At 37.5% G+C, this 13,757-nt stretch overlaps 1 protein-coding gene across 2 annotated transcripts in view; it reads left to right on the top strand.

Moving 5' to 3' along the window:
- Window positions 1–13,757, top strand: part of fcho2 (FCH and mu domain containing endocytic adaptor 2) — a 216,065-nt gene that overhangs the window by 94,225 nt on the left and 108,083 nt on the right. For both annotated transcript variants that reach the window (XM_072257932.1, XM_072257931.1), the window contains exons 10-13: window positions 1,113–1,185; window positions 4,270–4,294; window positions 7,773–7,832; window positions 12,058–12,225. In XM_072257932.1, coding sequence (XP_072114033.1) covers window positions 1,113–1,185; window positions 4,270–4,294; window positions 7,773–7,832; window positions 12,058–12,225 — 326 coding nt within the window. The remainder of the gene's footprint in view (window positions 1–1,112; window positions 1,186–4,269; window positions 4,295–7,772; window positions 7,833–12,057; window positions 12,226–13,757) is intronic.

Raw genomic sequence — 13,757 nt, 5'->3', positions numbered from 1 at the left:
AGTGCAGGCTGATCACTCCTTACTGTACATACATGGCTCCTCTGTGGAGAGAGTTAGGAGCATCAAATTTCTGGGAATGCACATAATGGACGATCTCACCTGGTCCCTCAACACCTTTTTGGTCAAAGAAGCACAGCAGCGTCTCCACTTCCTGAGGAGATTGAGCCTAGTGTGGCTTCCTCCTTCGCTACATTTTAACCAATTTTTACAGGAGCTCTATCGAGAGCATCCTGACCAGCAGCATCACTATCTAGTACAAGAATTATAAGGCACCTGACTGCAATTCCCTACAAAGGACTGCTGAGAGAATCCAGCAGTTAGGAACTTTCTTCTACCCATTAGAGATATTTATCAGGAGCACTGTGTACACAGGGCCTTTGGCATCACCAGTGATCCCTCTCATCTGTCCGCTGATCTCTTGAACCCCTTATCATCAGGCAGGAGTCACTGTAGCATTAGGACAAGAAATGTTAAGATGGGAAATAGCTTCTTCTTCCAGGCCATAAGACTACTGAACTCCCTGCCACCATCCAGATCTCATCACGTATGAAGCACCAGTGATGTAATACTGTTTACTTTTTAACTTCTATCATATGTGCACCTTAGGATTTGTTAATTTATTTGTGGTAATAGTAGTTTATGTGTTACATGTACATATTAGTCCTGCAGTACATTGTCTCATTTGGCGGTATGCACATGTACAGTTGAATGACAATAAACTTAAACTTGAACTTGAGATGTTTTCCATTCTGCAATTGCCTCTCCCTTTTCTTCCCTACCCATTTCTTTCTTCCCCTCTCCATCATTTCTCACAAGTACTCCCATTTTACTCCTTCGGCATCCACTGAAAACAAAGAAAACTACAAAGGGGATGGAGGGCTCTTATCATCCGTCCTGAGAGACATGGAAAATTAAATACTCACTTAGCATCATCTCTTGAATGCTTTGCTTCTTAGCAGACCAACTAGAGTCACAGTACACTACTGCACAGAAACAGGCCCTTTGGCCCATCTAATCCATGCCGAACTATTCCTTTGACCTGCACCTGCACTGAATCAAACTATATTTTTTTGTTGTTGGATCGAATTTTTTGAATGATCTTTGAAATGCAGGGGTCAAGAAGACTAGAAAGAAAACTTTTGGAATACCTGGACGAATGAAAAGAGACAAAGATACAGATTCAGTGTGAGTTCATGTTTTAATGGTTTGTGCACAGCAGTTTAATGTAGCATATAAGCATAGGAAAATGGAACATGTGGCCCATTGAACCTGTTGTCATTTGGTAAGTTCATGGCTGAACCTCTACCTTGTTCGCTTTCCTACTCAATTTTCATATCTGTTACCATCAATGGTTTCCAAAAGTCTTAAGCATATCTAACTAAAGAACATCCACAGCACTCTGATTTAGATAATTTCAAAAGTTTACAAATAACTCTAAAGAAAAGGAGTATCTCCTCATCTTTGTCTAAAAAGGTTGATTTTAATTTTGAATCATTGCTCCCTCGTTCCAGACTGCCTCTGATGGAAAAGAGGTTCTTGTCTGCTGTTTTCAGAATCTATATCATTCAGTGAGATCCTCTCTTATTCTTCTATTTTTGAGGACTACTTCATTATCCACCATCCCAGAAATTGATCTTATGATTTTATACTGCATTAACTCCAAAGCCAATATGGAGATCAAATTTTCACATAGTCTTCCAAATGTGATCACACCAAAGCCATGTACAAACTCAGCAAGGCATCCAAAACCAAAATAAATTGCAGATGCTGAATCTTCTGAAATAAAAACAAGAAATACAGGAAATACTCAGCAAGTCATCATACGATGACCTTTCATTAGAACGAGTGAAAGTTAGCAATGATACAAGTGGTGGGTGGTGGTGCATTCTCATAGAAGGTGGTAAAGGTTTATAAATCACAATTTATTTGTCTGAAGGAGATTTAATAAGGAGTAAATATTCAGAGGGAGAAATATAAACAATGCTGAGAACACTGCATTTACTGGAGGTCTGAAAGAAAGGAGAATGCTTAAAACACTTGGCTGTTCCGGCAGCATCTGTGAAGAGGGAACATGGAATTACAAGCTTTTATCAGAGCTATCCAGTTCTGATGCAAACTGAAAGGACTATCTTTTTTAAAATCATTGAATACATTGTTGAGTCCTGAGGGCTACAATGCATATGGATGGAAAATGACATGCTAAACCTCAAGCCTATGTTGGTTTGTGTTGGAGGGCAGAGTCAGAGATCAAAGAAAGAACCTTTGTTTATAGAGAATTGATACTGTCAGAAAAGAGCTCTTCATTTATTAGGAAGAGGTGTAGAGGACTGCAGTAACAGACTCCTGTAATGGATAACATGAATACCTGTCTTACCTTCCACAGTCAGGTTTGTCTCCTTTTAAAATTAGTTGTGATTACAACATCTCTGTTCCCTGGTATATCCTTCCCTTTCTTGATAGGGACCTTGAGGTTTGGAATTATGACCGAAGCTTTGCACCACCATGTATTATGATTTTGATAAGAAGATAATCTACTCTTGAGATTTTGCTATTTTTGAGTTAAGATACAGCCATCTCCATTTCTTGTTGGTCAAAAATGCTGAGAACACTGTCCTGAATAGACTTCGTTAAGTTGGACTGATTCATGATAAGGAGTTCTTCAGAATGTTCTTTCCAGTGGGCATTATCTGCCTGTATGGCACACTCTGCAGCTCAATTGACTAGTAGTGGATTGAATCAGGATCAGGTTTATTATTATCAACATGTGATATGAAATTTGTTAACTTAGCAGCAGCAGTTCAATGCAATACATAATCTAGCAGAGAGAAAAAAATAAAATAATAATAAAAAATAAAATAAAACATAATAAATAAACAAGTAAATCAATTACTTATATTGAATAGGTTTTAAAAAGTGCAAGAACAGAAATACTGTATGTTTTTTTTTAAAAAGTGAGGTAGTGTCCAATATTTAGGAAGGGTGAAGTGAGCCTCTTTGCTTTGATTTATGTCAGTCTTTATTAACAAGGCAAATGAAGAGTATTCTACTACACTCTTAACCTGTGATTCATATTTTGTAGCCTCAGTATATATCTGGCTGGCCCTGCTGGATTTCTGGTCAGTGGTGATCTCTAATACGTTGGGGATTTGGTGGTGTCCATAGTAATATAATTCAATGTCAGGAGTAAATGGTTTTTGACAGAAATGACATTTACTTTGTGTATGTGATGTGAGATGTTGTTTGTTTATGATCATCTAATCCTTGAATACTGTTGAGATATTGCATGCAGACATAAGAGCAATTCCTAATTTCGACATGTTTTAGAACCTGATACTTTCAAGAGCTTGGCACTTGGGAGTCTTATAGGTAGACTCTTTCTTAAAATGAAGGGAGAAAAATAACAGCCAACCAACGATGGAAATATTTACATCCTCAGTATGTCCGTCCTTTAAAAAATGGTTTTTAATATTATGATTGTGATTTACTCAATCTTCTTTTATTCATCTTAGGTGACACAATGAATGGATCTTGATTCTAAATTTACCAGTTAACATCTAGTAGTACTTTGAAAAATGGAAAATATTATTTATTCTTTTGTAGAATTTGTTTTAGAAACAAATTATGTTGCTTGAGGAGCTGCCATTTGCAACATGTATTTCGCTGCCCCTTCATGGTACATTTACCTCTACTGTTTGCGGCATGTCCATCTCACATTTTAAAAAAAACCTGTCAGCTGTTTAACAGGAATATCAAAAAGTTAATCTAATGCAGTAATTACCCTTCATTTTAAAAATATTTGATTTATAAATTTATGCAATCTCAGTTAAATAACTGAGTATCTAGACTATAACTCACTCTTCATTAAAATGCAAATTTTTCCTGGTCAACGAAGTCTGAGGTTATTTGTTAAACTTTTTTTTCTCAGTGTAAAGTAATTACTATAGCCTCTCTAGGTTTTATTCTCTTCCCTTCTATCTGTGGCCAGAAATGTTTAGAATATTGATGTACTAAGCTGAGAAAGTTTATTTATCTCACAGCCAGTCCCTCTACAAAGTGCTAGCGTAGCCCCATTCACATCTCCGGGTTGTGAGATAGTTATGACATCAAGAGCTCAAGTGTGAATTAATTTGTTAAAGAAGGCATTGTTTATTAAAAATAAAGGTCTCAAGAATAAATGTAACTTCTGAAAGTATTAGTTTTTATTTTGAATATTCATGATTAGAATATATACAGTAACTGTAATTTCACTCTGTTTTATTTCTCTGACAGGGAATCTCCAGATGCTGATTCAGTTGTAAGTAGACTAAGCAAAAGTAGAAATCTCAAAGGTCATAGGACCATGACAGCAAATAGTATATCTAGTAAATTGATCAATTTTGAACAGCTGCTGTAAATATACGTTTGCTGATTACCTTAGTTAAAGTAGAACAGTAGAATTTAAGGTACAGAGTTGATTACAAACAACAAACTTTTTCTTATTTGTTTAAAAGAAGTATTTCATTAAATAAATGTTGCAGATTTCTATCAAACATAGTCCATCCAATGCTGGGATAAAATGAATAATACAGAACAGGAAATTATGCCAGCTGCAAAGATTTGAGGAAGGAGATGCAATTTAATCTGTCTGCGGCATCTTAAGTTTATTCAGTTTGATTTCTGAATATTTTAATTACTCCTTTGGGGATTGGATTCAAAATTGGCTTAACCAAAGAAAAGTGAGTGTAGTGATGGAGGTGTCATTTTGATTGGAGGTCTGGGACCAGTGGTGTTCTGAAACGATCAGTGCTGGGTCCTCTGTTGTGGATGAAAATGTAGGTGGACTGATTCAGTAAACTTGTGGACGACACAAATATTGGCATAGTTGTGGATAGTGAGGAAGGTTGCTAAAAGATTCAGCAGGATACAGACCATTTGAAATTGTAGACAGAACAGTGGTAGGGAATATAATTTGTATAAGTGTGAGGTGCTGCGTTTTGGGAGACCAACTATAAAGGAAAAATTATATAGTAAGTAGCTTGACCCTTAGGAGCATTGATGTGCAGAGGGATCTTTCGGTGTAACTCTACAGTTCTCTGTAAGTGGGCACATGTAAATAAGGTAATGAAGAAAGTGTATGGTGTAGTTGACTTTATTGTTTCGTGCATTGAGTATTAAAGTTGAGGATATTACAGGAAGGTTATGGAGGCTTGGAAGAGAGTGCAGAAATGATTCACCAGGATATTGCCTGGATTAGAGGGTACCAGCTATAAGGAAAGGTTCAGTAAACTTGGATCATTTTCTCTGGAGTATCAGAAATACAGTAGCTAAGGTAATAAGAGCATAAAACAGTACAACAAAAGACCTTCAGCCCACAACATTATTCCAGCTTTTTAACATACTCCAATGTCAATCTAACCCTTCCCTCCCACATAGTTGTGCGTATTTGTAGAGCAGATAAGGTAGATGGAGTCCTTTTCCTGAAGTAGAAATATCAAATACTTTTAAAGTGAGGAGAAAATTTAAAAGAGGTTCATGAGTCAAATTTTTTTACACAGACTGGAAGGTCCTGGAATGAGCTTTCGGCAAGTGTTGGAAATAGATATGATAGCAACATCTAAGAGGCATTTAAGCAGGCACATGAACAGGCAGAGAATGGTAGGATATATGTACAAGCAGATGGGATTAGTTTAAGTTGGTATCAATCTTGGCAAAGGCATTGTGGCTGGACGGTTCCTTTACTGCGCTGTGTCCTATGTTTAAGTAAAATCATGCAGTTCTAATGTTCATGGTAAATGAAGTTGGAATTTCAGTTCTTCCTTACCCACTCCCAATATCTCATGGAACAGAGATCTTCCTTGTCTTTTTTTTGTTCTAATGAGTATGATGGACTTGGTATGTGACTGAGATTTCTGAATACATTTATTTATTTGGTGGTATAATACATTTATATATTTTTAATGATTGACCAAATGTGGCTAAATTTTTTACTAGAGGCAAATAAATATATAGATGTGAAAATAGTTAATTTTGCCTTCTGGTTTTGTAAAGACCACAGAAAGAAATTATGAAAAATTCTTAAAAATACAGTTCACTCTGTAACTTTGCTGGATCTTCTTGACAATGGAAGTTACAGGAAGTGAATAGTTGATTTCTCCCAGTGCTTCAAATTAAAGATATTAGAACTTTAATTATTTGGAACTATAGGATTAACTATAGGATCATAAATAGCCCATTGAAATGAATAAGAGAAATTTGGAGAAAGTATTTATCTGATTTAATTAAGTAAAATGCTTTTAGGTGTGTGTGTTTTTTAGTCAGAATTGGGTTTATTGTTACTGACATATGTTGTGAAATTTGTTGTTTTGTAACAGCATGGTGCAAGACATATAAATGACTCTGTTACTAAAATAGATAAATAATACAAAAGAGGAATAACGAGGCAATGTTCATGGATCATTCAGAAATCTGACTGTATTGGGAGGAACTTACTTACCTTCACCTCTACTGGGGCATAGACCATGGACAGCAGCTTGCCAGAGTCCTCTGTTTTGAGCCACTGTTTCAAGTTGTAGCCCATTTTCTTGGTGTCTTCTAGGCAAAGATCCTTCTTTTCCTAGGAATGAGGTCTTTGAGGCTTCTGTTGGCATTTTTGTAGCTCTGGGTTCTTATGGGGTGGTGTTGCTAACTCCATGCCTAACCCTCTTCCTTTTGCAGCTGGGATTGGGGCCGAAAATGGCAGAGAGAGGGGAAGAAGCTAATTCCTAAAACTCTTGAGTGTGGGTCTTCAGGCTCTTGTATCCCCCCACTGTATCTTGGTAACAAGAAAAGGGCATGTCACACATGGTGAGGGCCATTTATGATGGAAACTGCCTTCTTGGAGATGTCCTTGATGGTGAGGACGGTTGTGCCTGTGATGGAGCTGGTTAAGCTTACAACCCACTGAAGCCTCTTGATCCTGTGCATTGGAGCCTCCATAACTGGCAGTGATGTAACCAGTCACAAGACTCTCTACCACGTCTCTATAGAAACTGCTATTGAAGTACAATAAATGACATGCCATCTTCATAGTGCATAGAGATATGAGACCCCTTTCCAGCACTGACCCCAAAGAGGGCTAGTGCATGTACTCCTGACATTGACAAATATTCATTAAAAGCAGCACTCTTGACAGCCTCACTGATTGCCAGTGTCATCCTCTCATCAAAACCAACTTCCCAGCAGAAAGCAGCACTGCAGACTCTACTCTGAAAGACATTTAGACAGGTACATGGATAGGAAAGAGTTAGAGAGATGTGGGTCGAAGTAGGCAAATGGGACAACCTCAGGACTTCAGTCAACATGGACATTAGGCCAAAGGGCTTACTCTGTGCTAAGCAATTCAGTAACATTTATTTAATGAGAAGACAGTTTCTGTAGAATAAGTATGCTCATCTCCCCACAAAAAAAAAGTGTTTTCTAGTAGATTTTCTCTTGTGGCTCACTTAGGGACTGCTTTGAATCAAAAAAGACAGTTGATCAGGACAATATGTTCTTTTTTCTAAAGTTTTTAATTTAGGTGTTTCACAAAGGTATTATTCACTACTTTTTAAACACTTAAAATTGTCTTTAGCTAAACTAAATAATTGTACAGCATACTTCAGAGATTTTTTTTGCATTTGTTTTCTTGTTCCATCACAGATATTTCGTATTTTTACGCACAATTTTAATAGCCTGATAGTAAGTGGCAGAGATCCAATTTTAAAAAAAAGTTTCCCATTATAGTTAACCATTATATTTTTCTCTTTCTTCAACAGAATATGCCAGAGGTGGATGAGGAGGGTTACTGTATCAAGCCAGAAGTGAATCAAACTAATATCCTTAACCTGAACTTACTAATGTTGAAAATTATCGTTGGGCAGTTAATGAAGTTCACAATGCAAATAAGCAACCGTAATAGTTTGTACATGTCAGTCAACAAACTACTATTCAGAGTAAAATACAGAAATGTTGATTTCTAATTGATATATACAGCTGTGAAAAAATCTTTTTCATGAAATAGAATTCACCAAACTTGATATTTAAAAAAAAATGTTGAATTTGTTTCCACCATTCATTCAAGTAAAGCTTTCTAAATAATAACAATGTACTGTTTCAAACTTTTCTCTCCCCTCCTCACAGTGTCTCCTGAAGTTCTTTTACTACTAAAATCTAAAAGCAGCATTCTCTGGTTAGTCCTGCCATAGAATAAACATTTCCTTATATTTATTCTAGCAACTTCTTGCATCATTTTCAACACTTCCATCTAAACCTCCCCCAGCTAATTTTGATATAGAAGAGTAAACTGACTTTGTTTTCACTTGAGAGAATGACACCCCTAAGGCAGTGACTTCTTTCCTTAAGTGTGGTATTTAGAACTGAATAAAATATTAGCAGCACAGACCTACACCTTGTTTACTTTCCCACTCAAATCCCATATCTCTAATTTCATTATTAATCAGAAACTTTTCATTGTCAGGCTTGAATGTACTCAGTAAATGAGCAATCATAAGAATCTGAAGAGTAGAATTCTAAAGAATTGGAATTGGTTTATTATTGTTACGTGCGCTGTGATACAGTCGAAAGCTTATCTTCATACTGTTCGAAGTGATTAATTCATTACACAGTGCATCAAGATAGTAAATCAATAACAGAATACAGAGTGCAGATAGACAATAAGGTGCAAGATCATAACAAGATAGATTGTGGGTTCAAAAGTTCTATTTTAACTTCATCAGTCCACAGGACTTTTTTCCAAAATGCATCAGGCTTGTTTAGATGTTCCTTTGAACCTCTTCAATAGAACTTTTTGGCCACAATGAGCAAAGGTATGTTTGGAGAAAAAAGGGTGCAGAATTTCATGAAAAGAATCCCTCTCCAACTGTTAAGCACGGGGGTGGATCGATCATGCTTTAGGCTTGCGTTGCAGCCAGTGGCACGGGGAACGTTTACTGGTAGAGGGAAGAATGAATTCAATTAAATAACAGCAAATTCTGGAAGCAAACATCACACCGTCTGTATTAAAGCTGAAGATGAAAAGAGAATGGCTTCTACAACAGGATAATGAACCTAAACACACCTCAAAATCCACAATGGACTACCTCAAGAGGCACAAGCTGAAGGTTTTGCCATGGCCCTCACAGTCCCCTGACCTAAACATCATCAAGAATCTGTGGATAGAACTCAAAAGAGCAGTGCATGCAAGACGGCCCAAGAATCTCACAGAACTAGAAGCCTTTTGCAAGGAAGAATGGGCGAAAATCCCCCAAACAAGAATTGAAAGACACTTAGCTGGCTACAAAAAGTGTTTACAAGCTGTGGTACTTGCCAAATAGTCATAGTCATAGTCATAGTCATAGTCATACTTTATTGACCCTGGGGGAAATTGGTTTTCATTACAGTTGCACCATAAATAATTAAATAGTAACAAAACCATAAATAGTTAAATAGTAATATGTAAATTATGCCAGTAAAATTATGAAATAAGTCCAGGACCAGCCTATTGGCTCAGGGTGTCTGACCCTCCAAGGGAGGAGTTGTAAAGTTTGATGGCCACAGGCAGGAATGACTTCCTATGACACTCGATGTTGCATCTCGGTGGAATGAGTCTCTGGCTGAATGTACTCCTGTGCCCAACCAGTACATTATGTAGTGGATGGGAGACATTGTCCAAGATGGCATGCAACTTGGACAGCATCCTCTTTTCAGACACCACCGTCAGAGAGTCCAGTTCCATTCCCACAACATCACTGGCCTTACAGATGAGTTTGTTGATTCTGTTGGTGTCTGCTACCCTCAGCCTGCTGCCCCAGCACACAACAGCAAACATGATCGCACTGGCCACCACAGACTCGTAGAACATCCTCAGCATCGTCTGGCAGACGTTAAAGGACCTCAGTCTCTTCAGGAAATAGAGACGGCTCTGACCCTTCTTGTAGACAGCCTCATTGTTCTTTGACCAGTCCAGTTTATTGTCAATTCATATCCCCAGGTATTTGTAATCCTCCACCATGTCCACGCTGACCCCCTGCATGGAAACAAGGGTCGCTGGTACCTTCGCTCTCCTCAGGTCTACCACAGCTCCTTAGTCTTTTTCACATTAAGCTGCAGATAATTCTGCTCACACCATGTGACAAAGTTTCCTGCTGTAGCCCTGTACTCAGCCTCATCTCCCTTGCTGATGCATCCAACTATGGTAGAGTCATCAGAAAACTTCTGAAGATGACAAGACAAAGGGGGTGTTACTAAATACTGACCATGCAGGGTGCCCAAACTTTTGCTTCGAGCCATTTTCCTTTTTTGTTATTTTGAAACTGTAAAAGATGGAAATAAAAAAATCTTTTCTTGCTTAAAATATTAAAGAAATGTGTCATCTTTTATTTTATGCCTTTTGGAAATCAGTTCATCTTTTACTTGCTTAGCTATTCACAGTAACAGAAATTTTGACCAGGGGTGCCCAAATTTTTGCATGCCTCTGTATTGGGAGTGGAGAGATTGGAGCACTGCAGTAGGGGTGTGTGACAGGTGGCAAAGAGGAAGTGCCAGGGGCATGGGTGGATGGCTTGGGTGCAGACACACCCATCCCTGGGACACCAGGCAAGGTCGTTTGATTCCAAACAATTGCTCATTACAGAATGTCTCAATGGTGCTTGCTGCTCCCTCCTCTCTCTCTTCCCTTTTTCCCAATTATGATTCTCCTCTCCCTGCCCCCTTCCCACTCTTGGTCCACTCTAGAGACCCATATCAGAATCAGATTTATCATCACTCACCTGTGTCATGAAATTTGCTGTTTTTTTTTACAGCAGCAGCAGTTCAGTACAATACATAAAATTACTACAGTACCCTGCAAAAGACTTTGGTACCCAAGTGGCATATATGTGCCCAAGACATTTGTAGTGTTCTGTATTTTCCAGCCCCCTTGTATTAAAAGGCAATTCATGGGTCTCAGCAGACTCCCACATTCCTAATTATTTTGTGTTTCCACATGCCTACTTTCCTAATTTCTTAAGTTAGAACACTAAACTCTTCTGTGCACCAGCATTTGCCAGTTATTGCAGTTTTAAAGTTGTTTTTCTGTTCTTCTCATGAGAATGTATATCCTTATTCTTCATTTTGTACCATCTACTTCACCTGCCTCAATTCTTAAGGAGACATTTTCTATTAGTTCATTTTCCCACCTAGTTTTGTTTTATTAAGAAACATGGATGTGTTTCATTCTTTTCTAGCATCCATGTCATTAACGTAATTTGTGACAGCTCATCCCAGTATCCTGTACAGTACTTGGATGAATGGTCTTGCCCAAAACATCAACTCTTTATTCCTCTCCATAGATGCTGCCTGATCTGCTGAGTTCTCCAGCATTTTATTTGTATTGCTCCTGTATCCTATGCCCTTTTCAGGCTTGCCATCCACCCTACGGTCTTCAATCACATTTATAGAATGACATATTTTAACTGAGTTAGGTCAAAGGTCAAGGTTCTTGTATCAATGTATAATGTGTTTCCAAACTTGCCTGACTTATGGTCAGATCCTGGCCACTGCCCAAATCTAGGCTACTTGCTTGCTGACCAAAGATACACGACTACTTTGTGGATTAAGGTGTTTAGGTAACTTTTGCCTTGCCCTATATGTGTAGTTGAGATTTCAGCTTTTGAGAAGGTTGCAGATGATGCAAAAATCATTGCAAATGTGGTTGCCAAGCATCTCACTGGTCTCGGCAAACTCTCACAATTTGCAACATTTCTCCTGCTCTGCTATTTCATATAGCAGAAGATTTCTAGTCACTTGATTTTTATATCAACTAAAAGGTTATTAGTCCTTTGAAAGCATCTTGTGTTTTTAAAAATGAAGTAGCTAGCTCATTTATTAAGAAGTGATGCTGAAACTCTTTCCCACACCAGTGTGTTGCATAATAGTAAAGTAGTAAATGGTACAGTTCTGCCATTAGACCTTGATCCTTTTGTCCTCAGAACAGTTAGATATCTTCAACTGTTGTTTGGGGCTACAATCCCTATAGAGTTATAAATTTGAACAACTTGTTGTTCCCTTAACTGATGCAAACATGCCAAAGAAAATAATTTTTATTCATCAAGTGATTCGGGCTCTGATGATGAGGAACCCAAAAAGTTCCATGTGCAAATTAAGCCCATGCAACCAAACAATGATGCAAACCACACATTAGAAGAACTGAAAGCTTCCATTGGGAATATTACACTTTCTCCTTCCCCATCTGTAAGTATTTTATGTTTGTATATTAATATTTTAACTAACATTAAAAATTACTTACTGGATTTTGCGGTATGCCACAGTAGTTAGTGGATCTCTTTACAGCGTCAGTAATCAATAATTGGGGTTCAATTCCTGCTGCCCCCTGTAAAGAATTTGTACGTTCTCCCAATAACTACCTGGGTTTTCTCTGGGGGCTCCAGTTTTCTCACACATTGCAAAGACACCATTAGGGTGAGTGAGTTGTGGGCATGCTGTGTTGGCACCGAAAGCTTTGCGACACTTGTGGGCTGCCCAGCACAATCCTCGCTGATTTGTTGTGACACAAACAAAGCATTTCACTGGATGGTTAGATGGACATGTGACAAATTAAGCTAATCTACATTCATTCACCATATATAGTGTAATTTTGTAATCTTGTTTACACAATCAATAACCAAAGTTAGTGATAATGATAAAAACATCCAAGATCTGCTTATATTGCTCAGAAGATATATTGTTAGAAGTGAAACATGATTTAAAGGTAAATATGGAACTTGGAGTCAACTTGCATCAAATAAATGTTGTACTTTTTTGATGCTTGCTCTGCAGTATTTTAATTTATCATTGCTAATTAGCGTCAAATATGAAATAGGTTAATTTTTAAATGTCCCCTAAAATAGCCAAGCAAACTGCTTGGTTATGAACTTCTGCAGTTTGTGAACTCAGCCCATTTCTTCAAGGGCAAATCGAGGCAGACAATAAGTTCTGCCCTAGCAATGTTCAGAACCCTAAAATGCATTAAAATATCCTGTGCCATATTTCAGTTAGATTTTCAAGGTTAAATAATACATTCTAGTGATTTATTTGTTTTAAATATTTGATTTGATATTTCGCATTAGCTTAAATTAGGATGTTTGCCATCCATTATAACTGAATGTCAACTTGTGCCTTTCAAACCATTAGTGATTCTGGTATATCCGAAACAAAAATTGTTATAACATAGGTTTGGATAGTTATTTGTGTTTCATGAATTTTAGGGGTCGGTTTCTATCGTTGCCACTTGTCTGCATTTCCAAACTGGTCAAGTTTAAGGGAGTAGAGATTACACAATTATGTTAAATACTAAAAAAAGTCTTATTCTCCTTAACTGGAGATGATCAATTCCTTATGGTTCTTAGAATAAATCGGTTGTTAATGTTAGTTTTAGATTACAATTTTGCACTTTCTACTAATTGGCTCAATGAATTTTGTAATGATGAGGGGAAATGTTGGTGAAGAATGAAAAATGAAACTGCAGAAGAATTAATATAGAAGTACTTGTTAATAGTCAAATTGACTTTTATTTATATCAGATGTCTAAGTTAACCCTGGCATGCTTAATACTTAGCCTGAATTTAGCATGTGTTTGGTCAGTACATTCTGAAGGCTAATGGAATAATCATGAGGGCATAAGAAATAGAAATGGAAGTAGATTGGCTCCTTATGGCTGTTCTGCTATTCAATAAGGTCACTTTTATATTTTTCCTCAACAGTACTTTCGGGCAGTAACCACATAT

This window comes from Mobula birostris, chromosome 5, assembly GCF_030028105.1.
Source record: "Mobula birostris isolate sMobBir1 chromosome 5, sMobBir1.hap1, whole genome shotgun sequence".
NCBI classification, from domain to species: Eukaryota; Metazoa; Chordata; class Chondrichthyes; order Myliobatiformes; family Myliobatidae; genus Mobula; species Mobula birostris.
The sequence above is the reverse complement of the archived record's forward strand: the minus strand, read 5'-3'. Positions and strand labels throughout refer to the sequence as shown.